Below are 27,971 nucleotides of genomic sequence, written 5' to 3'. Positions count from 1 at the left end.
AGCTGAACAAAGCAGATAAAAAAACAGTCCAAGGACAAAAAATGTCAAAGTATTTCTGCAAAAACTAACACAATACGTAGAAAAGAATAAGAACGATTAATTGTAGTATAAGCTCCACCGGAGGGGTGGTAGGACACTTAATTGTTGCCCTGCGCTATAAAACACTAAATCAACTGTATATTAAAACAGTTTTAGCACAGATCCTGTACCGCTATCCCCATAAATAGATCATGTCAAACGTAACAGAGATGGTGCTACACCATTTTTTTTTTTAATAACAAGACATGAAAGTTTGCTGAACTTCACATCAAGTAAATAAATTCATCTGGATCTAGTTATAATTCCAAAAACAAAAAACACTTTATTAAGAACATCATCAATACACTAACTTCCAACATTCAGCTTGTTTTTTTTTTGTTTTTTTTTATTACAGAATTATGTTCAGATATAAACATGTTTTTTTAGTTAAACTATGATACAGCGGGAGTAAAAATCAAACATCCAAGTTGCTGCACAACAGCGAAGGAACTCCCACACAATGTTTTCACAAACATTTTCTTCGTTTCTCTTGTGTTAACTTAAGCATCAGTATTTCAAAAAGATTTCCGCCACCAGAGCCTTAAATCTAAATCGTGAATGTTGTCTCTGAAGGTAACATAGCAGATCCAGAGATGTGAGCTGCGAGGGTCGCTCGTTTTCGCCATTAACTCTTTGACCCATCCTTGGCTGCGTACAGCGCTCGCAACGTCTGTGCCACTTTGTTCGTGAGCTTCTGTCCGCTCGTCAAGGAGATTTTCTTGTAAATAATGTCCGACTCCTTGATGCTGTCGACCCAAGGCACCTTTTTGCGACCGTCCCGTTTCTTCGCCACAGTCCACGGTCCAGAGTAAGATCCCGTCATCCAGTGTATACTGTAGCCGCTCCTGGTCTTCTGGACGATCTTGGCGATCTGCGGTCTGTCTTTGTATTTGGGGCGGCAGATGGCGACGATGTCCATTAGCTCCACCGTCTGACCCGTGTCATCAGCAGAGTCCACGTCTTTTCTTGGTTTCCGCTGTGGATTACGTAGAACGGTGTTAGTTTAAGCAGGAGGGGGCTAGCACGAATCTAGTAGAATAATTTTACAATATTTAACAGTGTTATTATTGTATTTTCATGCATGTTGAAGTTGGGTTTCATGGCTCTCCCAAGATTGAAGATATTACAGATTTTAGGTTAAAGGACGCTCACGATCAGAGTTTACTAAGTTGTAACAATCTATTCAAAACAAGCTAGTCATAAGTGAAATGAATTACCTCATCATTTGATTCAATTCATTTCAAAACCATTTTATTTATCTCAGATGGAAATTTCACCCATCGTCAAAGAGCTGCTGTGTATGTTGACACTGTTGCTAATAGGGCTGTTTGGTAGCAGTCAGTCCTCCAACGTATGTGAAGAGGCCTCTGACTGAAGACTATTACTGCAAGACAGACTCGTGGCTCAAGGATAGTGTCTTTTTTTTAAATTGACCTCTATGTTTGATCCTGTTGATTGTGTTTGATGCCAGCATTGTAGCATAAAGAAATTTGCCTAAAAAAAAACATTTCACAACGTGTAGCAGGCTAAGGGATGTGATAAAAAAACAACACTTCATACCCTGATCAAAAGGAACCAAGGACAAGATGAGAAACATAATCACTCTATCAGTCTTCAAAGGATTACAAAGCGATTTCTAAGACTTTGAAACTCCAACAAACCACTGTGACAGCCATAATCAAGTCGTTGTAGACTGGTAACATAAACCAAAATCGATTTAAATTTAACTTCATGGGATTGTCATTCTTACCGCAGGAGGATCTTCGTCCTCGCTCTCCTCATCATCTGTCTCTACCGGAGCAGTGTGATTACTGTGGTTGTGATTTTGGGGCTTTGGACCCTTCAGCAGCGAATTGATGGCTTTGTTTCTGGCATTAGCATTTGCTTCACCCCCATCCTCATCCTCTTCATCACGATCCAAGTGCTCCATCAGCACCTTGAACTATGAGACAAAAATCAGACCCAGTTAGTTCACCAGCCCAAGATGGAAGATGTTTTTTTATTTAGGAATGTTTTCCTCCTAAAGATATCGAGGAACCAAAATGAGGAAGAAAACTGTGCTTACATCCAAAAACTGTTTGACAATGTTCCTCTTAGTTTCATAGCTGAGGTTTCTGTTGGCCACGTCACTCCTCAGGTATTCCAGAGTTTGACGAGGGTTGAAATGCACCTTAGATTTCCTGTTCACTGCCTTGTCATAAACTTTGGCAGACTCTGTCGGCGAGTACTTCTGGATTTTGCTGGAACACGAGCGAGATGTCCGTAATAAAGCAAAACAAGTTCATTAAGTATCTCTGCACGAGGCCTCTTACCTGTCTGAGAAGCCATAAAGATTCTTTAGGTGTTGTTTGAGCACCAGCAATAGCAGGATACCCTGTGAAGCACTGGCAAACTCCTGCAGAGGGGTGGTGTTTTCAGGCAGGCGGTCCATCACTGCTTCTTCATCGTCCAGATCCGAATCAGAGTCACCGCCTCCAGGCTTCTTTCGCTTCCGAACTTCCTCCTCCTCCTCATCGCTACTGCTGCTGCTACTACTGCTACTGCTGCTGCTGGATGTGCTGCTGCTCTTCTCTTCGTCGTCGTCCTCATCTGAGCTGTTTTTCCTCTTACGAGAATGCTTCTTTTTTCTCTTCTTTGTCTTCACCTTTTTTTCGTGTCTTACGGGCTCTTTCCGTAAACACTGCAAAAGTATAAACATGCTAACTGGTTTAATATGTAGAGAGCTGTGCTTCATCGGAGTTTAAGACTTAACAGGCCCAACCATTCACTTAGAGCCACTTTTAACATCAAGCAGGAAAATAATAACAACCAGAGAACAGTTGAAACCAGATATTTTAGACATGCTTTTTGAAAAGGTGGATTGAGCTCCTGTAGCAGTCTGTAATACAGGGGTTCTGAACAAGCCACTGACTAAAGACACTGTAGTTGCACAACAGTGAAGAGGGTTGTTTCAAATGTTTTTCATGTTGTGAAGAATCTCTCTTTGCTCCATCATCTCCAGAGGTTCCAGAACGGTTTTCTTTATCAGCTTGTTGAGTCTTTTGAAGTGGCTCTGATGTTGCCACACCAACAGGTGATGGCAGAAGATATTTCATTCTCCACAACTAACATATGTCTGCACACAAATAACTATATTTTGTATAAGCTGAATTATCAACAAGTCATATTAAAACAGAGAAGAAGCATGCAAGCATTAAAATTGCACTTTAGCAATCTGCTCAACATAAAAATTAAAAAAAATCAACCGGAGGAGCAAAACATGAGTTTATTAAAAGTTGTGGCTGTGTGTTTTGAGCCTCCCTACTGGGAAAAAGCTATGCAGTAAAAAAAAACAAAACAAAACAAAAACAAAGTTGTTGTCCCACTCCAAACGATGCGCAGAAAAACTCTTACCTCTTTGAAAGACTGGAGTAGGTTGCTGCCAGATACAGACAGAGTAATGTCTATATGATGCATGATGAAAAGAGGCTCCTCCTGGGTTTGATAAGGGAAGCATGCCAGGTTGTCAGCTATGAACAGCAGCATGTTTACCTCCGTTTTCTGCAGGGAACAAAGAAAATAAGTAACTAAATCAACTTGATGGAACAAACTTTTACTCGCTTTTTTTTTCAAGATATCTGCAATGACAACAGTTTACAGAAAGCAAGTGAACTCACAGAGCTGTCATCAAACAGGTTGAGCAGGGAGATGAGGAAAGCCCGTCTGTGTTGTCTGTTCCCACGGACCATAGAGTAGAGGTGTGAGCAAAGGGCCGAGTCCGAGTCATCGTGTCGGAAACCTCGGACCACCGCACGTTTCCCTCCGTTTATGGCCTGCTGCACCTGATACGACATCTTCAACCCGGCAACAGCCTTCATCTGTGGAAGCAACGCAGAAAGATGGATCTTCTTCAGAGACACTGCTCAACACATAACCTTTAGGAATGCTACATTTTTAAGTTTATTTAGTTTTACTGTTAACAATAGCTCCAATACTTTTCCTCCAAATTGCTACGGTGCGTTAATTCCCCTCCCTGCAGTCTGCAGCAGTGCCTTCAAGTCAGCTGAGTTTGGCTCTGGTCCACATCCGCTACTCTGTTTCAAAACAAGCCTGCTGGATGGAACATCTGATTTTTCCCTAATGAGCCGGGTGATAAAGACTTTTCCATGTTCTCAAAAACTCCGTAAGGTTTTGTCATCAACAACAGCAGCAGAGGCTTTCGCATGACAAGCTGCAGAGACAGACTCGGGATTTTGAGCCCAAAAAAAAAAAAAAAAAAGCTGCTGAAAAGTTGTCTTCTTTTTCTACATGTTTACCTCATTAGTTGCCTTTCAGTGTGCATAAAGATTATTTTCAACTACATTTAATTATGGAGACAATGTGTATACCTATATGAATTAAATCTAGAAATCACTAAAGTTAGTTTTCTATCACATTTTCATCAATAGAAGTTGATGCCACATAGCGCTGCAGGTGGCGGCATATGGATGAGTATCTGAGAAGCTCAAACGTTGCAATAAGTTTCAGCAGAGAAACATAAGAAGAAGAAAAGGAGTAGAAATAGTAAACAAACAGCAGTGCCGTCCCCTCGCTCCTGCGGGTTCGGACCCTTTAACAAACAGAAGTTACTCACATGTATGAATCCTGAGTATTTCTTGTCAATCTCCACTAGTTGTTGGTCCGCCTTGTTCTTCATGGTTGGTTCTGGATCTGTTCCCATCGCAATCAAGTAGGGGACACACTGGGCAATAGAGGAAAAAACAGTTTTATTCCGACACTGTTTGAAAAGATAAAGCTAAATATACCTACTGTGATTTTTGTAGGCTTGGAGATACTGTGAACACACCTGTACAGGGTGTATGAGGCCCTGGCTGAGAGTCAGTGTGATGACGTTCAGAGCGAAGTGCCGGACAGTGGACTGTGAGTGGAAGAAGGACTCCAGCACCTGCTTGAGGTAAATCTGCATAATGGAGCTGCTCATGCCTGAGGAGATGTCGCCCATCTCCTTAAGGTCTTCCTGCTTCGCTTGGTTCTTCCCTGAACAAACATCAGTAACAACAATATGAGATACAAAAATAAAAAAAATTCTCAAACGTATGGAGTGAAATTGTGCTCAACTCTACTGTGTCCATCATTTTGTAAGAACATCTTTTACAGCTGCAAAGATTTTGCACTGTAAAATCACAGCTTGTAGTGGAGATGTGAATCTCTAAAGCTCCTCCAGAACCACTTGGTTCTCTAGTAAACATTTGAGGCCTTCACAGAAGTGTTGTATATATCAGTCCTTCTAGTTTTTTGCGATTCTATCGCATAAATTCACGCGAAAACAAAAGAGCCCTGCATTTTAAAAAAAAAAAATTTATGCCAACGCAGAATTTTTAATTTACTACAAATTTTCAGCAAAAATTGTCAAGCACATTGGGTTTAACAACTCCTGACGCCCTCGTTTAGGTAGCAGTGTTTCTTACTTCTACTGCAGCGATGCTGCTGATGTCAAGTTATTTAAGTAATAGTTTGTGATTGAACCAAAATTTTGCTATTAAAGTGTCCAATCTGTTTGGAGTTTGTGGTTGTAACATGAGTCAGAACTATGAGATGCTCACATTCCCGGTCAGCCTCTTGCATTCGAGAGTCCTCCTCCTGCAGGTACGTTTGAAGATTTTTCAGCACGTGGATCTTCAGATTGACAGCCCTGTTCTCATCGGACAGCAAGCTGATATAAAGAACCTTCACATCTTGTACAAACATGAGCTCTGGGTGCATGATGAACTGGAACCCTGTGGAAGACGAACGAAAGGGTTGATCGCTAGGTTGATCAGGGGGTTACTAAAGACAAGATGAACGTAAATTTAGACTGTCATATAATTTACCTAGACCAATTATAGCCTTGATCTGGACCTCTTCATCCTCATGGGTGGTGAAATACAGTAGAAGCTCCAAAACCTTGTCTTTTATGACGATCTGAAAGACGGCAATGAGATCCATCAAAACATTTCCGCGACAGTCCCAAGAACACCTCCTAAAGATGTGGTGCTTACCTTGTTAGCTCCCTTGAACTCTTCTTGGTCGAAATCAAAGTGTCGACAGAGCGCCCCCACGGTGAACAGCGAGCGCAGCAGAGTTGGTTTGTTAGCAGCCAGAGTGGAGCCGCTGGGGTCCTCCTGGTGCTGCGTCTTGAGTTTAGCCAGAGCTCCTGCAAAATAAGAAGCATTATTTAAAGTGGTCGTTGAGTTCTACAAGACAGGAGCCTGGGAACTAAAAGATCTGCTTCCAGGTCTTAGAAGAAACTGTAGGAACCAGTTTCTTGGGATAGGTTTTACAGATCGCCTTTTTTTCCCCCTTGTTTACAAAATACCCCATATTCAGCTAGACCAGACAAATAGTGTCTGTGAAGAATAACTGTCAAGCATTTCCACGGTTTCTGGATTCAACACAATTAATATTATGTAGGATAAAAAGCTGTAAGTCAGGACAAAAACCAGAACAAAACCCTAACACGAATCATGACGCATGCAGTCTTACCATAGAAGCGATTGAAGCAAGCCCACACGAACTTGTAGTTGTGTGTGACCTTGTTCACAATAGCACCAAGACAGCTCACACAGTGCTGCACAACCTTCGAAGACATAATATATCAAATTGACCCGTCGTAAATGCTCATCTTTTGTGACGTTCTGAGAGGTTTCTGTGAAAACTGCGAGCTGTAAATGAGAACTGACCGTCATGCCGTGCTTAATGATGAGCTTCATCAGGTCTCCCTCAATCGTGTTGAGGAAAGACTCACTCGGATTCTCCATCAGAGGAACAACGAGCTCCAGGATCTTGGACACGTTGCAGATCACCATGAAGTCATTCTGAGTCTAAAACGACACAATGAGTTAGTCGCTTGCCTCTGTTTTGTGTTTCCACATGGCTGCCACTAGGTGGTGCAATAACACAACGAAATGCATAAGTGCATCTACAGGAAAATTATAATTTAAAGAAAAAAAAAATTATTCCAGCAGTTCAACTTATAAATACTGGAAGTTACTTTTATTATATATACTCATCACCAAAGATGACGCATTTCAAGCACTTACATCGTTTCCATTTTACGGAAAATTAGAATATTACATAAGACTAAAATATAGGGCTTTTATTGCAGAAATATTTTGTTATGGCCAACACACACAGTCAGTGACACCCATAAGAATTATCATCAACTAAAGGTCACCACTGAAGAATTGGTGTGAGCAGGGATTTTAAGGGAAAGTTAAGTGGAAGGAAAAACTGGGAGCTTTGTTTCCATATTCTTGAAAGGATTGTTTGAGCATGTTGCATTTCTTATGTCGATCTGCTCCTGAACTAGACACCAGAGCAAAAACGTCCTACATGGGCTAAAGATAAAACAAAGAGGACTGTTGCTCAGTGGTTCTCTATTTTTTTAGATTTAAGTAAAATTTCAATTTTCCTCTCAAAGTGTAATCCCAGCAATGGTGAACCACAGAACGTAACTCACTCGAGGTCCAGTGTGAGGCTTTTTATCGGTCTTATTAATTTTCTTTTTTTTTTGTTTAGTTTTCTTTAGCTATAATTCATACTAACTAAATTTGACTAAAACAAGCACCTAAAAATGTTGTTCTGTGTCATCAATCTATAAAAAGCATGAGTTTCAGTTTATGAATTTAGTTACTATTCCACTTTGAAATGAGCTTGAAGTAACTTTGGCAAATTAAGTAAATAGATTAATACTTACACTGCATTTGGTGTTCAAGTAGGGCTGCATAGCCATGGCGTGTTTAACCATTAGGTTAGGCCTGATTTTAGTGACCAGAAAAAGAGTGGTGATGCAAGCTACCACACGACCTGAGTTTATCCCCTTTTCTTCACAGTCTGAGAGGCACACAGAACAGAACGCGTTCATTACAAGTCAACTTTTTCGGTCAAAATACATATTATTTCCATATTTCACTACTTTACCTGCAATAGATTCCTCGTACTTTAGTATATGTTCCACTAAATTGTCCACCAGCTGAACACAGGCCTTCTTAGTTGGTTTATATGAAGCGTCCTCCTCTGATTTCAGCAGCTAAAGAATCACAGACAAACAGTGATTAGATGTAATGGATGACGAGCAGGAAGCTGTTGACGTTTCAAACAAATTGCAACACTCACATTTTGCAAAAGCTGCTCAAACCAATCGTAGCCTGAATCTTTGCACGCCAAGACCTGGAACCAAAACGAAAACGTCACAAGAGTTAAGAGTGTAACAGCGACATGTTTCCTATTTTGAGGGGGAGGCATGTAGTACGGACCACGTCTGTGATGTTCAGGATCTTTCTGTTCATGGCTTCTTCGTCGTGACTGGGCGTTGGGGAAAACCAGAGTTTCTGGAATGTCTCGTTCACCAGTTTCTGCAAAGATACATGAGCTGAATATCTAACAAAGAAAAAAAATCCCAAAAGCCCCTTTTGCTAAAACATACTAAAATATCTTCGTAAATGCAAACCTTGATCCCTTCCTCGTCATTGACTCTGCGGATCATCCTGACACACATCTCTGTTATCTTGTGGAAATCTGGCAGCTCCAAGCAAATGTCTCGAAGAATCTTAATGACTCTTTTTCTCACACTGATACCTGTGTCCTGTAAATACGAAATAGATTTTTAAATACAAAATTAATATGCTCTGTTTCTTAAAAAATAAATAAATAAATAAATAAAAAAAACTTTAAAACTCTAAACAAATGACCTGAAAAAAGTGAATCTACAATGCAAAACACTTCATGGTACAAGGATTCGAAGAATCGCTCAGCACCATTTTTTCTTTAATTATTGCAGTGACTTCATTTGATCTGCAGGTGGCAGTGTTGGAAAAAACATTTCACCTCAGCTGAACTTTTCCACCTTAAATGAACTTTCTCAACACAGTTTGCAAAAAGTTCTACCTGAGACTCACACATAATGTTTTGCGTTTCTCTTCAAAAACCCACAGCAAGGGACCAATGAATCAAATCTTTATAAAATCGGTGAACTCAAACACCAAAATGGAATGAAAGATTAAAAAAAGAAATGTATTCGATTACAAGAATCCTCTCGATGAGCATGTCGTAGTACTGCTCGATGAGCTCAGGTCGACTGAGCACGAAGCGGCCAAGGAGCTCCACGGCTGCTTCTCGGACACTAGTGGAGTTGTCCATAAGACGACAATGCACCCCACGCTGCATGTCCACCTGAAAAATGAATATAATTAGATAGGAAAAAAGCTTAAATTATGCCTTTTCATACAATCAACATGATCCAGTGCCCTATGTCCATGATCAAGCAGTATGTGAGCAGTTTAAGGTCACTCACACGCGAAAAGTCTTCACATTTTATTGCATGATTACACAGTTGCACAAATAAAACACAAAGAAACCTTAAACATAACCATTGAGTTGTGTGTGCAGGTTTTAAGTGAATCAAAATTTATTTTGATTGTGGATTCAAAGTGGCAAACCTTCTTTTAGTACTTCAAGATGACCTTAAATATATTTTCTGAAGATTTTTCATTGTTTCTCTGTGGACCTTGGTGGTTTTCACCCTAATTGGCTGAACTTTATTTGTTCAGCCAATTAGCTGACTCCAAAACGAAAGCCATAAAACAGTGTTATGTTCTTATATATATCATGCAAAGACCCAACTTTAAAATGGATCTTTTTGCCATTTGTCACCAGACTACAGATATAATTCCTATTAAATCTTTAGAAAAACACTAAAGAAAGCCTGACAGAGAGAAAATAGTATTTCAGCATCAAAAAGATGGTTCCCCAAAATGAGTTGAAATAAGCCAAAGTAAAAAAAAACAAAACACAAAAAGCAATTGAGGTGGCCTACGACATTTGATAAACAGCCTAAAGGGTTGTTTTCCTTTATCTGTCTGCGCTAAACTTTAGACTGAGAGTATAGGAGAATCTGCTATGTGCACAAATACAAAACTGACTACTGAAAAAGCATAAGGAATACATTTGCAGAAACTCACTCTTCCTAGGATGCTTGGATCCACCGCCACCACCTCCGATAAACACTTCATGGCTTTAGTTCTCACTGCAATAGCGCTCTCTCCCAGGACCCTCAGAATCTGGAACAAGATTATTTGAAAACAGTAGAAAATTTCAGCCAAACGACACAACCTGACATCTCACTCTCGGTATTTAAAACAACCAGCTTACCTGTGATAAATAAATATCAAAGCTCTGCGCAAATGGCCTCATAGAGGCCAGATATCTTACAATCAGACAGGAGTCCTCGTAGTCTACTGTGTCAGAGTTTATCCTGCAATAAAAAGTAATTTATTTTATCATAATGGGAGAATTACACATAAATTACCCCAGGTGAAGGAATACTTACTTTACGGAGCTGAAGTTTGATGGTGTTGTCCTGATGATTTTGCGGAGGAATTTTTTCCGCGCCTCGACCGTCTGTACGATCTCCCCGGTTGCGTCGCTGTCCGTGGAATGTCGCCGATACTTTGGATCGTCGTCGTCATTTTGAGACTTCATTGCTTTTTCAACCTCTACTGTGGTGTCTCTGTACCACTGGGCAATGTAAAAGTTCCTCGCAAACTGGATAAAACAAATGCAACGATGTGATCGTTAACACCGGAACGTTGTAAGGAATAAAAAAGGACATGGCCAAACAAGAAGTCACTGAGAACGGGATGCGGTGGTAAAGATAACGCAAAAACTTTACTAAATTGACCTTTCTTAGCAGTAGCATGTGCCAAACGCAAACATTTCGAAAAATAAAATCTTTCATCGGATTACATTCATTTATTGGAAAAAGAAATAATTCTCTTTATATTACAGACGGTACTGTAGCCTATACCTACTTATCGTATTTTCTAGACCAATCAGATCTTCCAAAAGGTCTGATGCTTTCTACGTCATTCATTTATTTATTTATTTATTACTTTTGGAATAACCATCCAAAAGACCTGAAAGCAGGTAAATTGTTAATTCAAAACATATATTTTTAGTCTGGCTGTTTTTTTTAAATTTTTTATCAATATTTAATGTTATTTTATTTGCTTTGCCTGGGTAAAGTAATATAATTCTAAGTAAATTTTTTTCATCTCTTTTTTCTTCGTATACAGGTTTTAGCACTAATTTAGATTGTATTATGAATTAATTCAAATTGTTATGTCATATTTGTCTCTAGGGTCTCTTCATTTAGCGTTAATTTCCTGAGTTTTACATTTTCTGGCAAGATTGTTGAATGGGTTTTTTTTAGCATTTCTAAAAGCAATTTTAAATCTGACTGCATAAAAAAATGCCAGATTAAAAAAAAAAAAGTCTAATTGATTGTATGATTGATACGAATACTTAAAAGCTCACCAATAAAGCTGGATCTGCGTCGATGTTTTCATCCAGGAAGTTCAGCAGAGCCTTTTGGAGCTGCTGTACCTCATCACTGCCAGGAGTCTGTAAAAAGAAAAACACAACGTGAACAAACTGAATCATTTCAATCAACTTGTTAAGACTGTATTAAACCTGTATTCCACCTCTTTAAGAATGCGGTCGATAGTTCTTTGGTCCATCTTGCAAGAGAGCGAGTCTTTACGCAGGCTGGAGGCTACAGTGCCGAGGTAGTCGAGCGACGCCACCCTGAGGGCCATTTCAGTCTGCTTGTTGCTGAACTGGTGAACCTGGAATGGGAAACGCATTAGGAAGGCGACGGAGTGAGGAAAGATAATTTATGCTACAAGGCGGCAGCTTTTGGAGCGACCCCTGCCACTCACCAGCAGTCTGCCCAATAAACTGAGCAGCAGCTCAGCAGCCGGCCACTCGGGCTTGTTGACAGCCGACAGCAGGTCATGAACGAAGTTCTCGAACAGAGGCCTGTAGTCGTCTTCTCCCTGTTTGCTGCCGCATCTGACACAAACAGCCTCTCATTTTAAGATATTTGTGAACATCAAAGAGTGTTTGATACTTCTTGATGCTTCTCAAATTTAGTCAATTTAGACAATAACAAATGTCAAAGCATTTCACTGGGGTTTTATTCGATAGACAAACATAAAGTAGCCAATAACTTTAGTGGAAAAAGGTGATGCATGACATTACGGGACATGACAACAGGGAGATGTTTTAATGCTCTGGAGTGAAAACAGAAATAAAGGCTTACTTCTTGAGAAACACAGAGAGACAGTTCTGTGCTGTCCTCATGGCAGTTTCAAAAGAGTTGGTAATGAGGATATCTTTATCCACCTGCGACATAAAACCAAACATGTGAAGCAATTCCTGAATCGCGACCTTTGTTTCTCAAAAAATGGCAGACGAATCAGACGATTTTTAGTCGGTACCTTCTTTTTCGGTTCATCCTCCGTCTCTCTCTCAGTCGGAAAGTTAACCACACACTGAATGAGTTGAAGAACGAGAGCCGAGACCATCTGGATGTACAACGGGGGTCCATCTGAATCACTGGTGTTTAACCTAAAAATATAGAAATCTTAGTATATGTAGGCTTTTGAAGCCTCACAGAGGCCATTATTTTAACTCATTCAGATTTTTATTATCTTTTCTTAAGCCAGGTACCGAAAGTTCCTGAGGCCACGTTTACTGGTGGGAAGTCTAGCAAGAGAGGCGAAAATCTCTTCCAGAATGAGCTGCCTGTGCTTCTCGTAGCGAGAGAAAACCTGCAGAAAAGCAGCAATTATTAAACTGAACGCCTCACACAGGAAACAAAAACACTAATTCATTCCAGGCATACTGCTTAAAACATTTTAACAGAAAGAGTCGACTCACTGCTGTCACTACAGAGATGGCGCATAGCTGCAGCTCATTGACATTCTCCACAAAAAAAGGCGTGATTCCGAGGTTCGACACCTAAAACGTCGGGGGGAAATAAAGCAGTCAGGAACGAGAGCGCTAACGAGAAAAGAAGGTGAAACGGGGCCACGATTCAGAGGAGGACGCCAAGTCACACCTGGAGAATTGTGGTGTCGGTGAGCAGCTGGATTTCAAGGAGCTCCGAGATGATGCTGATAATGTCGCAGACCTTGTTGTACAGTCCCACCACCACTTTCTGTTTGTGGGCAGAAGATTTTGGTCTCTTGGACTTTGAAGTGTGTGAGGCACCTGGATGACAACAGAAACATTAGGTAAGAGCTGATGTCGGAGAAAAAAAAAAAAAAAAAACACACTACAAACAGTTGGAATACGCGAGGAATTCAGTAATAACTTATAGCGCAAGCCAAGTCTTACATGTGTACAAGCCTGTCGCAATGAGCGACAAGTAAATGAATTGCAAGATCATTTAAAACAAGCTTAATAAATTTCATTTGGATGATTGTTTTATGTCTGCCCGTGACTTCAATTTCCATTTTATTTACTGTTTCAGTTGTTTTGTTTATTTATTTTGGATATTTAAAATGTTTTCCATCTCCAGCATTAAATGCTCTTTAGAAATTAAAGTATATTGATCTTTAAGGCCGATGTACTTGCATTATTATGCAGTTCCATTACTACATATGAAAGTGGCTTAGAAGCACAATGTTGTTGTTCACTGCAATAACTTTTAATTTAATTTTGCTATTGTGACATGTCGACATGTGTGTACCAGGGTTCCTGACCAAATCTCATACAGTTGCCATCAAAATTATAGTTGTCAGTTTAAGTATAACAAGAAAGTTTCACTGGAAATTTTTCAGATTTTTCTGGCGACACCGAGTCAATATATCTCGAAGCTCTGACAAAAAGAGATGCTGCTGCTGACCTCCGTGGCGATCCGCTCTGTAAGAACGGTCATACTGCGGGTACAGCGTGTTCTGCAGGTGGAACTTGGTGAACTGCAACACCCTCTCAATCACATCCTCTATATAAACAGCCTTCGGCATGTGTGGGGACGTCATAATGTTGAGCGCAGTCAGACAGGCGTCTGCAGACTTGATCACCCTCTCCATGATGAGGTCCCGCCACAAACGCTCCTCATCCATGGAGTCGTTGTCCTAGAAATGGATTATGCAATGAATCATTACGTAAAAATTACAACATCTACTGATGTAGTATTGGTAATACCTACTTGACTCATTAAGGTGGAAAGTGTGACGCTGTCCTGAATGTTTTTCTCCAATATATTCAGAATTTTCACAAGTTTACTAGAAGAAAACTACGGGGAAGGAAAAACACACTTAGCCGTGATGCTTCTTTAAAAAAAAAAAAAAAAGTGTTAATAATATCAACATTAGTGTAACCTTGCTGCAACAGCAGACTCATTTTACCTTGTTAAAGACGCCCATCGCTTTAATCCTGGTGGAATCGCTGCCAAGCTCATTTAATTGTTGCTTTCCAAGCAACAGCTCTTGAGGTATCTCATCATCTTCTGTTTGTGAAAGGAAAAAATATATATATTTCTCAACTCCACACTCTTAACAAGTACCGGTTAGATGGAAAACTGTGCAACGCTTCAGTCTTGCCTTCGGCAGTGAGGTCAACGTCCTCCAGGCTCTCGAGAATGTTGTCCACACTGGTTGCAAACCTCTTAAATGCAGAGGAGTCCATCTTTTCTGTAACATTATTGTAGATAATTTAGCTAGCACACATGTATTGTTGTTTGTAAGAAATTCAAAGGACAGTGCAACGAGAAATTAGACTGATACCCTCTGTTGTCATTTTGGAATCGTACGCCATCTTGCTTTTCTGTTTCTTTATTTTTCGGGCAACTAAAGAAGAAAAAAAAATAAAAGGTTTTATATGTGATGCATTTAATTGACATAGACTGCAGGCAAAATGTAAAACAAAAAAGAAAAACTGTAAAAACTAGAACCTAAGTGAAAGTTATTCCAAACAAAAAGATGAGAAATTCAACTAAGTGCAGGAGTGAGGCTTGTTGTGCCTCACTCACTAACACTAGGTGTTATGTGCAATATAAATGTGTGCATTTAAAGTAAGAAGTTTCTGATTTCATACATTGAGAATGAAGAAGGGGGGATTAAAACAAAGAAAATATCCCAGATCTGCTGTTTTGTTTTTTTTATTCCAGCTTATGTAAGAAAAGTCTCACCATCATTCAGGCTCGGTGGAGGGGAGTCTCCATCTGAATCATCATTACTGCTCCAATCCCGATGGCGGCCACCTGACCCCCGGCGAGAGTTCTGGAAGCCTCCACTTCGCCGGTGATCCCGAGAACCTTTCTTCTCTTCGAACTTCCACGACTTGTCGTGGTCTTTCTTTTTCCTTTTCCTTGGAGCTGAAATGCCAAAGGAGACAGAAAGTTCAAATCAAACCCTTTTTGCGCTCTCGCTTTATTTAAAATGTGCCGACATTCCTGTTCTGTAATTCTTCTCCAGGAATGTTTAAGTAGATGTTGAGAATTTTTAGGATTTGATACTCACACTCATCCTCCGACTCAGACTCCAACTTTTCATCATCGTTGTCTTTCTCCTCTGAGTCATCGGAGTCTACTACAGCATATTTGGATCTCTTATTGAGCATACTGTGCTTTCGCTTATTCGCTCTCTCTGAAAACATAAAATGGATTAAGTTGTGATCTCGATGCTCCATTTCTACACTTTCACATTAAACGCTCTAATGACAACAAGAATCAAGTACCTAAAATTTGTTCCTTTTTTTTAAATTTGTTGTTGCAAAGGTTAATAATAAAAATAAGTTAACAGCCTTAATAAGCACTATGCCAACCTTTATAAACAGAAATCCGACATGAGGTCTATTGGCACAAAAATAAGATTTGTTTCTAATATCCAAAACGGAAAACTAAAAGTCAGTAAGTCTCCAGTAGTTTCATTCCATAGATATTATCTGTAATAAAGCTTCTCAGTTAATTTAATTAGATAAAATAGTTAATCTGCATGTAGGCTGGTGAGATAATGGTGCCACAACAGTAGTCAGTATTTTGTTATAGAAACATAAATTTGAGTCTTTGTAGATGTAAAAAGGATGATTAGTAGCTGATAACTTAATTTTATGGTTGCTTCATGTCAGAGTAAAAACAAAAAGAAGTTTTCAAATGAGGAAAAAAAAATATTTTATGCTCTGTGTGGAAAAAAAATAGTCTGGACTTAATTCTGATAAAACTGCTGTGGCATTTTCTTATACAGGCTGAAAAATGCTACAAAGTGACTGAATTACAGTCACTGTGAAGACAAGTGGTCCACAACTGTTGCACTTGTTGCTGTGTGACACAACCATTTATTTTTCCACATATAAAATCATCATTTGGAAAAAAAAAAAAAAGGTTATCATTCACTTAGTTTTGTTTTTTTTTATAACTGATGATCTAAAAAGCAAGGTGTGACTAAAAAGCAAAAAGAGGAAAAGCTTTTTTATTATTATTATTTCAAGTTTCATTTGATAGTATTTTTTACACTATCTTAATGTTTTAGTGTATAGGGTTGTGGTAAACAGCAGAAATGCCAAAAATCATTGACAAATTTTACAAAATATTATTTCTTAACACGGAACTGAATAAGTCCACTCATATTAAAGGTTACTCTGATAAAACTGTCTGCACATTCATCAACGTAGAGGTTCCACAGAAGAACAATTAAATATGGCTCCTACCTCTGTCTGATTTGTCAAAAGAGGCCCAGTGTCTGGATCTGGAGCTGTGTGCATTCTTGGTTTCCTTAATGATCCTCTTTACATCTTCGATGCTTAGTCTCTTAACCACAATAACCGGCTTAGTTTTTTTGTTCAAGTTCTTCACCAGTGAAACTCTCTCTAACCGCACCAATGGCTCACTCCAGCCATCTATTAGTTTGCCTTTGATTCGGAGATCTTTATCTGTTCCCTCTTTTCCGTCTCGCTTCAATTTAGGAATCACAAAATTCTTGAGACTTCCAGAATTGCCCCCCAGCAGGAACGGCGGGAACTCACTTATTTTCATCTCAGAGGCCTGCCGTTTGTTTGCAGCTTGGTTCATGTTACTGTCCCCACTTGCCCGTTGGTCCTTGTTTGGGGTGGTCTGGAGGCTGGAAGACGACGTTCTCTGCCGATCATTAAGCTCAGCTGATTTTCTGCCTTCATCTTGCTTCAGTTTAGAGTTCTCGGCTTTAGTTTGCTCCTCAAGTGAGATTCTGTTGCCATCTCCTTCTGGCGGCGTCTTGTGCTTCTTGTTCTTTTCTCGGTCTCTCTCTCTGTCTCTCTCTCTGTTTCTGTCTCTGTCTTTACCTTTGTCTCTTTCTCTGTCTCTCTTGCCATCTTTGTTTTGTTCTTTGCCCACCTCAAAGTTTTCATCTTTGTCTCTATTTCTATTCCTGTCTCTGTCTTTCTCCCGATCTTTGTCTATTTCTCTGGATTTTTCTTTTCCTCCGGTTTTTTCTCTGTCTCTGATTTTGTCTTTAACCTTCTCTTTTATTCTATCAACATCTTTGTCTCCATCTTTGACCACATCTATGGATTTGTCTCTTCCCCTGACATTTTCTCTATGATTGTCTTTGACCCTCTCTTGGTCTTTGCCTTCATCTTTGTCTCGTTCTCTAAGTTTGTCTCTTTCTCGTTTTTTTTCTTTGTCTCTGATTTTGTCTTTATCTCTAACTTTGTCTTTAACTCTCTCCACATCTTGGTCTTCATCTTTATCCAGGTCTATGGATTTGTCTCTTTCTCTGACTTTTTCTCCATCTTTGTCTCTGTCTCTAAATTTCTGTTTGAGTTTCTCCACGTCTTTGTCCTCATCTTTGGCTCTTTCTCTAGATTTGTCTTCTTCTCTGAATTTTTCTCTTTCAATTGGTTCTTCTCCATCTCTAAAATTGTCTCCATCCCTAAGTTTGCTTTTAACTTTGTCCTGGTATTTGTCTTCTTCTCTGGCCACATCTATGGATTTGTCCCTTTCTCTGTTTCTTTCTCTGTCTCTGACTTTGTCTTTGTCTCGTTCTCTGGATATCTCTTTATTTCTGAGTTTTTCTTTGTCTCCATCTTTGTCTCTCTGTCTGTCCCTTTCTTTATCCTTGTCTTTATTCCTGCCTTTCTGTTCTTCATGTTTTGAGTTGCGATCCACTTTGCTTGTGGATTTGAGCGTTTCAGGTCTGCTGACTTGGGATCGATGACTGCTGTTGTTCTTTTCCTCTTTGTGTCGAAAGTCTGAATGCCTGTCCTGCTTCAGCCTCGTCATCTCCACGTGTCTGTCCTCTGAATGCCCCTTGTCACAATCAAGTTTGCCGTCATGATTGCGCTTTGATTCACGCTGGTTGTCCTGCTTTTGTTTATTGCTTTCTGTATGTCCATCAGAGATATGCATCTGGGAGGTATCGGGAAGCTTTTTGATGATCCCAGGTCTGTTTTCAGTATCCGCACTTGTCTTAAGGCAACGTAACTGATCTTCACACAACGGTTGCTGTTCCAAGACAACTACAGGCTGTCCTATTACTCTCCCAGCTTGCTTCAGATCAATACTGACCATCAAGGCAGGTCGACTGGCACCATTACTCGCAGCACTCGACTTCTTGGGTGTCAGTCTGCTGATGTTGCTGCCCCCATGTAAAGATGGGCCTTCACTTGTCTCAACTCCGGGTTCCTGAGGGTACGTGTCTTGTTTCCGTTTTTTTAGTGGCTTGTCTGCAAAGAAAAAATAAAATTATGCAGCCATGCTAAAGTATTCATACTCCTTAAACTTTCATAGATGTTGGCATGTTACAGACACAAACTTTATTGCATATTTTTCAAATTTTAAAATGGTTTCAGCTCAGTCAGACTGGACACACGGCATCTTTTGACATTTTTAAATTCTTCCAAAGACTGATAGTTGGCTGTAGATCTGGACTTGGACAACCTTTATAGCCCTAAAAGTCAGTTTTGCATTTGGTCAGTCTAAAAAAGCAACATAACTATTCAAAACAAAAAAGACTTGCTTTCATATCTACTACAGGAAAGTTGCTTAGAGTTTCAGTTATATCTATAACATAACCATGGTTTAGACTTGTCCATAACTTTATCGCTGACTTCACTGGGTTCCCTGGTCTCCATGATGTGATATTGCTTGTTCACTAGTTTTCTCTAAAAGACCTTCACAGAACTGCTGTATTGACACTAAGATGTAACTAGTCACCTCTGTGCTTTTTCCATTAAACCAGTTCCAGTACTAAAGTGATGTTAGCGCTGATGAAAATGAGTGTATTGTGTTTGGACTAGCTCCAAAAAAATCTGGGGGTAAACCTGTATTTGTTCACTGCTGAATTAGAAGAAAGAATTGCTTTGGAAAGCAGCAAGAGGCAGGATTATGGGGAAAAATCAGCCACTCAAAACATGAACACTGTGTTAAAATCTCTACAGTTAATGCATCAAACTTAAAACATAAAACATTAATGGCAGTTTTGCATTAGAATAGGTGAAGTGGACTATCTCTTATTTTCAGTTATTTAGAAACCACCAGTCAAAGCGTTTGCTGAATCTACAAACACCACTTCTAAAGAAACTTTCTCTAAAACAGGCAGAGAACCCCAACCTTTGACTGGCCAAGACATTAATAATGACAAAATGACAGAGTTCAGGTTGTGGAAAATAAAAACCACTTGGGAATTGACTGTAGCACCACTTTACACTGATAACACTTATGTGGGGAAAAAAAAGCCCCACATGTAGCTTCTGGAGGCAACTGATTTTATTTCAAGTGTGGCATGTATGTCCAACTTTACTTATTATTATTTTAGGTATGCACTTTTTGTTTTGGTCAGACCTACAACATATTCCAATAAAATATATAGAACTTTGTTCTTGGAACCAGACTAAATGTACGACAAAATCGAGATATACGTCAACATCAGGCACAAAACAACAATTCTCACCTTTATCTTGGACCTCTTTAGAGCATCGCTCTCTCTCGTTGGCTGAGTCTATCCTTTCAATTTCAGCAAATGCGTCTATCTCAGAGTCATCAAACACAATCCCACCGATGACCCCAGTCTCCTTTGCGATCGGCTGTGCAGCAACTTGTTGATGCTCTTCAGCCACTGGCTTGTGCGAAAAATCTTGAGGAGAGCCCGACGACTGAATGTCGTTGTTTAAAACGACCGCGTTGTGATCTGAGTCTGTGGGTGAGGTTGGAAGGAGTTCTTCAGAGTGGCCCATGTCTGGGATCTTCACTCGGGACAGTTTTAAGGTCAATCTGGCAGAGTCCTTAGACGGAGAGCTAACTATGTCATAAAAGACGTTTTTGTCCATGTTCTCATTTTCTTCTTTGTTCCTTTCTCTCTGCTTCTTTTTGCGGTCAGCAGTGGTAAGAAGCAGGTCAGGGGCTGTGCCTGCCTCAAGTGGAGGTGACTGCATGATAAGAGGAGGCCTGGGCTCTGCAGGAACAAAACACAACATTGCACCACATAATTAACCTTTGTTAGAAAATAATTGTTTTCAAGTAAATTTTAGAGGAGTTAGCCAGAAGCAAGTAAGCATACTTTTTGCTCTCTCTTCAGATAGAGAAAATACGCCAGCTTTTATGGAAGAGTAATTTCCCTGCAGAAACACACGATGTTTATCATTAGTTTTAACCATAGGTATCTAATTATGTCCAGCACAAAGTAACCCAGATTCCCAGCATTACCTCATTTCCCAGTCTTTGAGGCACGTTTACGTAGTCTTCATCCAAACTGGGTTTGGAGTTACGGTTAGACGAATTACTCGACAGACGCTCAGAGACTTTGTTGTCAAGAACTGTACTCGCACCACTAACAACTAAAACAGAGAACAAAATATAATTTGCAGTTAATTTTCTCTCTTTCCTAATTAAATGGAAGCCTTATCTACTTGCGGGATTATGTACCGTTTATTAGCCATTGCAAGATGGTGTATGTTCATTTACTTGCCACTCAAAAGTTAATGAAGGCAAAGTTTAGTTAAGTAATCATTTGACGTTAGTTTTTCGAGGATTTCTACTTGGTGCTTTATAAAAGAATGAGATGGACTGCTAAAATTTGTGTTTCAACCACAAGAACCTTAGACATTCAGAGGGTCCCACTTCTTTTTAATAAGACCTACAGGTAAAAGTAGTGCAGATACATTTTGCTCTTCATAACAAGCAAGAAAGTAATTTTTGTTCCCACCAGAACTAACCTAAATCTCTTCCTGGGTGGACTACGGACAGTTTCATTCGGTGAACTTCTCGATGTAATCTGGGAAATTCAAACTGCATTTGTTGCGTGAACCTGGAAGCATTCTGGACTACACTGAACCGCCCAGTCTCCTGATATTCACAGCCCTCTACTTCTCCAACATCGTTAAGTCTACAGAATTAAGTCGGTCAAGATTTTAATAACTTTGAAAGAAATGCAACCCTGAAACATGTTTTTCAAAAAACAATAATGCTTTTCAGGTAGATGAGTGAACTAGTCATTTAACAAAAAGCAGCTCTATAGACCTGTTGTTCAGCTGCCAGCTGCCATGGTTACTCGATAATCTGCACAGTATCTTGATTGATAAGGTATCTAAAACATGATCACTCAAGATGGAGTTTAATGTCAGATGTTAACAAGGCAACTTAAATTTGTCTGTTTGTTATAATAAAATGAAGGGCAGGTCCCAATTCAACTTTTGGGAATATTGCATGTTTTTACTATATTATAACAACAACAGTCAAAATGTGTTTTCTTGTCTTTCTGTCGTGAGCAATCACTAGTTGGAGTGACAGCACTTTGCATTAGAGCAGTCGCTGTGAAACTGTTTTATCATGTTAACACAAAGAAAAAAGCATTTTAACTGTATTAGGCACATATTTGCGATAGGGATGCAAAATAAATGACACTAATTATAAAAGTAAAAAATTGGTGTCGGCCAATATTAGTCAATTTTAACATATTAGTCCGATACATGAAACTGGGCCATTAACAACCAATATATTTATTTCAATCTTGTTGCCATTGCCAACTGGTCATATGGTATTTGTTTGGTCATGTGACAGTGATTGGCGGAGGCTTTACTGAAGAAGAGAAGCGCTGGTGAAGTCAGTGTCTTTTTCAAGGTGTCAAAAGGGAAGCAACATATACAATTACGCATTTAGAATCTGTAAATATCTGTTATTGGCCATTACACCAATGTCGAATGTCTGTTTCGGCTCAAATTTTCATATCAGTGCGTGTGCTTCCAAGAGATTTTCAAAACGCTGATATTTTCAAATCCAGCATGTTCAATTACAGACAAAAGCTCGAAACAATAAAAAGAGCTTTTGGTTGTACTCTGTTCAGCCATCCTGTTATCTGCTGAATGTCCTGATCTTTCTCAGACATGTTTTGATGTGCTGCGGAAAATGTAGCATATCATTTCAAACAGCTCCGTACGTCTCTGTGCCTCCTCTGACTTGATTATTAAATATGTCACTGAGACTGAATATAGCTGCGTCTTCCATCACTCGGTTACAACTTCCACACTGAAAAGTGTTTTTAACTTTATGACGCATTCACGGATAAGAAAAAGATAACTATTTTCAGCTTCTTAACCGGCAAGGGTTGATGAAACCAAAAATCATTTTATTTTATTGTCAGACGATTTCTAAGTGCGCCTTTAATATTACTAAGAGGTCAAACAATGACACAGAGCGGTACGTTGCAGATCATATAGAACATTGAAATTCTAACACAATGTGCTTTAGCAGAGCTATTGTAGAAAGTGACGCATAGCATATTTCTGCAATCTGCAATGTGTCACCTAGATTGAACTTCCTGCTTTTACTTGCAGCTTAATTGTCTCACCACTGCAGGCCTATGTTAGACTGATCAATGTTGGACACATGTTGGCTTTCTCTTGATAAAACGTTGTACTCACCTTGTTGAGTCTGATGAGAGTAACTGGGTGGATTGTACTGAATGTAGTCTGCAGGACTCTGGGGGGTGTAGGGGCTGGGTATGGGGCTGTTCTGCTGGGGAACAAACTGAGTAGCTGAGCCACACTGCGGGGATGTAAAGCATCTGTGAAAGAGGAAGAGTAGTCTTAATGGAAGTACTGGGGCATCAGCTTCTTTATCATCTGATAGGAAGGTGACAAAACTCTACCCAGAGGGGCTTTGCTGATAATTTGATGCTGGACTTCCATGAACTTGGTTCTGAGAAATCTTGTACTGCTGTATTAATGGTTGCTGCAGTACACCTAAAACATAAAAACACATGTGGTTAGGGGGAAAAAAAGACAAAAAGAATAATTTCTTAGCTAAACTAAAACCATCAGTTCAGAAGCTTTACTGGAAACCTGATTTTAAACTATAGTTATGTTGAAACTATTAATGAGTCTGACTATACTCCATTTTTTTTACTACATTACAACTTCCAGCAACAGCATGTCATTTTGCTATTTTGTTTAGCTAGAAAGGTTCTCTATAACTCTATATACCTCTTTGTTATATGGTTTTTTCCACGCTCTCACATTGGTGTATTTTTTGAGAGGAAAGATTTTAGAAAATAATTGTTCTTAAAGATTATTATTCTTAAAGATAGTTTGGTAACAATGTGTTACCAAACTACAATCAGATGAACCTCTAGCAATTAGCCAAAAATAAATGTCACCGAAGCGATTTTGATATTTTCACATTTTTTAGTTGTTTAGGAACATTTTATCAATATTCTGTAGTTTTGCTAGTGAAGGTTAGAGGTAGTGCCCAAAATGGGAAAGACATGAGAACATTGCCATTGAAGTCAGACAGATCAGTGCTGATTTCCATAAGTCAATACGTGGCTACAAGCAAATACTTGCCTGAAACTTCAGAACAACTGGAGGTGGGGCAAACAAGGCTTTCTAACTGCGCCACCACACACAGAAAGTTTCCTAAGCTCAGTTTTAGAAAACTGCTTTTTGGTGAAAGAGCGTTGTATAAATGCGCACGTGTCTGGAGTTTTGCTTTCTGTTTTTTTTTTATATACACTCTCGAACAAAACTAATTAACAGATGTTTATTAATATCTTCAATGCCACACTCCAGCCTTATCTCCACAATATGTTACCAAACTACATCCAGTGAATTATTCACCTTTCTGAGATAAAGAGATGCACTTTTAGTAAACGTGCTTAACACATTAATCCTGCACTTAACACCTGATTCATTTTACTTCTTTATAATGCTAGCTAACACCACACTGCATCAGAGAATGAATTTAAATTTAGTTTATTTTAAGAACACTGAAAACCTGTGAACTTTGATCTAGTTATAGTTTCCTCTCCTATTGCTGCCCAGAAATGGCTCCTATGTGTTGATTAGTTAATCCAAAATCTTTAATGAGGAGCACTTTGTGTGAGCTAGTGTGGAAAAAAAAAACCTACTTGTGTAAAGCAATATTTTACTATTCTTAGTGTCCCTCTTTTACAATGAACACCTTACAATGAGTTGGCATACTTTTGTCCCTGAAGATCCTGGGGTTCCTGGTAAGCAGCGTTTGAAGAAGTATTGGCATATCACCCTCAGGTTCATCATTTCCCAGGTTGTCCTTCAGCTCTCTGAAAAACAAACCAAAGATGTGTCATTTAAAGACAGTGACGTTTCCTCAGACCTCACAATTTCTGATTCTATGACACCTGAGTTGGTCAGTCTGATAAAGCTGTGTCTTTAATGAGATTGATGAAAATGCTAACAATTGTTAATTAATCCCCAAAAAAAACAACAAAAAAACGAACTCATAGCCAGGAAGGCTTGGCAAAGTTTTTAAAATATCTGCTTTGATGCTTTCATGCATCTTAAAAAGGTCCTTACATGTGTTCTGTGGAGACCTGGTTAAGGCTGTGTGCCAGCTGAGTCACCAGATTCTCGTCTCGACACACCAACAGGCTGCTGACCTCGTCGGAGATCCTTCCATTGTAGAGCAGGCTCTTAGCAGTGGTGGCCGGAAGAGGGGAAGGCAAAGGCAGCTGGTTCAATACTGCAGGATAAATGTACAAAAATGTAGAGAGAAATCATCAAGCAAAGCACAAAAACTGAAATGATCTCCACTTTGTGCTGAGTACATTAGCCGTCATTAACAAATATGGCTTTCGGTGAATTCTTGGTGACTTTCTTAAACTTTCTTTAAATTGCAGGGCTTCTGCAACAAGCAATAAATCAGTTAATCACATGATAAATTGAAACAAGATCGATAATTTTAATTTGCATGATTTATCGTTTTATTTCTTTGTTTTCCATTTGTTGTTTCTACTGTTTCGTTTATTTATTTCGGACATTTAAAATGTCTTCCAGTTCCAGGGATAAATGTTGATTAAAATTTAAGGCTTATTGATCGTTGACAATGTGTTCTTGCATTAATATGCCATTATTATTAAGCTACTTGAAAAAGGTCTCGAAACAACAACGTTGTCGTTTATAGCAATAACTTCTGGGACAATTTATCGTCCTGCAAAATTAGTTATTGTTATAGGACTGCTATAGACCATTGTTACCATAGACAATTAAGTAATTTCTAGGTCAATTTGAGAGTAAAAAATGACTGTATTTCACTTAATAGTTAAAACTTAACAAAAATCAAGTGAATTAAATACTATGTTGTCAATGTAGGTTGGTGGTTTTTTTTGGCTTTGTCATGTAAGTCAGTTGTTTTATGTTTTTTTTTAAATAAAGTGACCAAACTTTTGCAGCAAGTGTGAGTTATTGACAGCAGGCTCAGACCAGTTTTGGAAGTCTGTGTTTTTTAAGTCAGACCTTCTTCAATTTTCAATCTTCATCTGGAAGTAGAAACATTAACAAAAATATTTTGACTACATATCGCTTGACATAAAATATTAGGACAGTTTCATCAGCAGATGTCTTTTGTGGTTTTGTTAAAAAAAAAGACTGGATGTTGGGTGATAGATTCCCTCTGACAGGTTTATTATTGTGATAAATACCCATTTTACAAATAGCTTCTTCTTAAGAGTAGATCCAAATAAACATCTGCATGTATAAAGAAGCATTTTCCAATTTGGTCTAGAGTCCCTCAGTCTGCTTCTACTTGTCTACACCAAAACTTTCTGCACTAAAATCACAGGCAGCAGCGGCCTTCAGTTAGTATTTAGCGTCCTGTACATTTCAGATCCAACATAATTTCCAGCTAATCCTTATTGTTGTCTCATCCTAAACATCTGTGGTTAGCATGCGTGTGAACCGTTTAGAAGGAACAATGTTGCACTTACAGTCGGTTAGGCTAGCAATTCCAGCAAGAGTAGTGATGGGAACATGAGGCATATCACCATTCATGCTGAAGATGAGGTCAAGAGGTCGTGTCAATGCACAGGCAGCTCAGTGTCACCAATCTCTTCCTAATCGTCACATCTCCAAAAGAGCTGCAAAGACAGAAAGGTGGTAATTGAAAGTTCATACTCTACAAGGGTCAGAAGCCATAAAATGCAACACTGTTCCTTTGATGTCTATTAATAATAATAATAATAATAATAATAATATTAATACTAGTAATGACAGGATGTGGTTAAATACTTTACACATATTTTAAAAATTGGGTGATGATTATCAAACTGTAATGTCACTATAAATGCCTCACTTAGGCAAACAGATTATACAGGCCCTACAGCAAGCCTAGACAGGTATTGATTGAAGGTTTATTTAAATATAAGCACATTGTTCCCTGAGTCTCTTTGCATCCACAATGACACGCCTCCGGCCACTGTGATTTTTACTTGCCCTAACTCTACCATGCATTTGTTGATCAACCAAGAAAAGAAGTGAATCTTCCCTGCCAGGAGACGCGGATAATGATCCAATTAGTGACCAAAAAAGTTTGCATAATTCTCCGAGTGTGCGTCCCTAAAGCTCCAACCTAAAACCGCTGACTTTTCCGAGTTCCTACTTACATTTTAGGAGCTGAACCCCCCTCAAATTGTAACCAAAAAAGCGACTGTGAAAAACCTTTAACCTGTTAGCTAGTTATATCTCATTTTCTTCTTTTGTTGTCGTGTCAAGATTCCCCTGACTGGCCGAAACCACAACAGCGACATTAGCTTATTTGTAAAACAAGTGTTAATGTATAATTACTCTGCTATTATAATTGTGCCATTTAAGACACAGGCTACAAAGAGAAGAAAACCGAGGAGAGGTTTGAGAAAGTGAGCGAAATCAACTGGCTGTTAGCCGGCTAGCAACAACTGGAGATGTAGCTAATGTATGCTAGCTGGCTAGGAATAGCTCATCGAGTGCGCATCAAAGCCGCTTAGCCGAGGTTTCATTACTATTCTTCGCTATTTTGTCCTACACCGGTTACAATGTGCAACTCACGATTACTACGGGCTTCGTTGACGCATCTCTAGCTCCCAAAGTGGACCTCGGACTTGCCTAAAGGAAGCGTAACCCCGACCCGACGCCAAGGAGGCAGGCAGGGGTACAAAGCAGCAAAGACCCCATCACAAATCAGAATTATACCCCCCTTTGGCCAATTCTGTAATGTTCCCACCCCCTCGCGGCTGTCTGCTGGGTCTGGCACCGCGCAAAACACACAGGAGGGTAAACAATCCGTCTGAAAATAGGATGTTGCTCTCGGATGTAGCTTATTTACCTCTGGATGTGATGAGAAAGAGAAGTGGTTCTGGTGGAGGAGGAGGAGCAGCAGGAGTAGGATGGCAGCTGGAGCTGGAGAGGAGTCTCTAGCTCCCTCTCCGTCCTACTGTTCAAACAGCTCCGTGTAAAAGCTGCACAACGACACTGGAACAACCACCGGGGCTTGGATCTTTTTTTTTTTTTACCCCCAGGTTGTCACCTTGCAATGGTTTTGACATAGGCTGAGAACTTTTTTTTTTTTTTTTTTAGATTTTACTTAGCTTTAAAACATTCGAGTTTATGCGGGTCTTGAGATCCTCTTGAGATAATAATATTAATATATGAAAGCAACATACAGGTCAGTGTATCTGTAGATGACACTAATTGTTTATACTATTGCATAACCAGCTCTGTAAACATACTTTGCTTAACCAAGACTTGGGATTATGGCCTACTGACATTTTTTATTTTGAGCTCTCAAAACTGAAAAGTTTGAGAACCAGTATTTAAATGATTTAATGTCA

General features: G+C 39.3%; 1 protein-coding gene across 3 annotated transcripts; it reads right to left on the bottom strand.

The window, feature by feature from the left end:
• Nucleotides 1–249: 249 nt before the first annotated feature.
• LOC106923519 (NIPBL cohesin loading factor) lies at nt 250–27,971 on the bottom strand. 3 transcript variants are annotated; one of them, XM_014996575.2, is made up of 47 exons: nt 27,190–27,971; nt 26,094–26,243; nt 24,685–24,850; nt 24,331–24,431; nt 23,001–23,094; nt 22,774–22,916; nt 20,561–20,691; nt 20,415–20,472; nt 19,809–20,309; nt 16,591–18,582; nt 15,405–15,530; nt 15,074–15,259; nt 14,670–14,732; nt 14,487–14,576; nt 14,292–14,392; nt 14,093–14,179; nt 13,787–14,018; nt 12,998–13,149; nt 12,817–12,897; nt 12,607–12,707; nt 12,375–12,504; nt 12,197–12,279; nt 11,814–11,946; nt 11,577–11,720; nt 11,410–11,496; nt 10,424–10,638; nt 10,246–10,348; nt 10,056–10,154; nt 9,121–9,267; nt 8,546–8,680; nt 8,352–8,450; nt 8,212–8,265; nt 8,017–8,125; nt 7,793–7,929; nt 6,777–6,917; nt 6,580–6,673; nt 6,096–6,250; nt 5,928–6,018; nt 5,661–5,834; nt 4,904–5,094; nt 4,691–4,798; nt 3,735–3,935; nt 3,472–3,618; nt 2,391–2,758; nt 2,144–2,318; nt 1,829–2,020; nt 250–1,054 (listed from the first exon to the last, which is right to left on the bottom strand). In XM_014996575.2, the coding sequence occupies exons 2-47, from the start codon at nt 26,155–26,157 to the stop codon at nt 704–706; spliced, it is 8,532 nt and encodes a 2,843-aa protein (XP_014852061.2). In that variant the 5' UTR covers nt 26,158–26,243; nt 27,190–27,971; the 3' UTR covers nt 250–703. The 3 variants fall into 3 exon arrangements, with proteins under 3 accessions (XP_014852061.2, XP_014852060.2, XP_087867065.1); XM_014996574.2 differs by having other exon boundaries at nt 27,467–27,971; XM_088010939.1 differs by lacking the exons at nt 20,415–20,472; nt 20,561–20,691 and having other exon boundaries at nt 27,190–27,970.

Source organism: Poecilia mexicana, unplaced genomic scaffold (genome assembly GCF_051168715.1).
Source record: "Poecilia mexicana isolate PSO_F unplaced genomic scaffold, ASM5116871v1 scaffold_12, whole genome shotgun sequence".
NCBI classification, from domain to species: Eukaryota; Metazoa; Chordata; class Actinopteri; order Cyprinodontiformes; family Poeciliidae; genus Poecilia; species Poecilia mexicana.
The sequence above is the reverse complement of the archived record's forward strand: the minus strand, read 5'-3'. Positions and strand labels throughout refer to the sequence as shown.

Coding starts and splice junctions, on each gene's coding strand:
- LOC106923519 (XM_014996575.2), bottom strand. CDS start 26,157: ATGAATGGTGATATGCCTCATGTTCCCATCACTACTCTTGCTGGAATT. Junction 8,451..8,545: donor ATGACGAGGAAGGGATCAAG/GTTTGCATTTAC, acceptor GTATCTTTGCAG/AAACTGGTGAACGAGACATT. Junction 6,251..6,579: donor TTGCTTCAATCGCTTCTATG/GTAAGACTGCAT, acceptor CTTATTTTGCAG/GAGCTCTGGCTAAACTCAAG.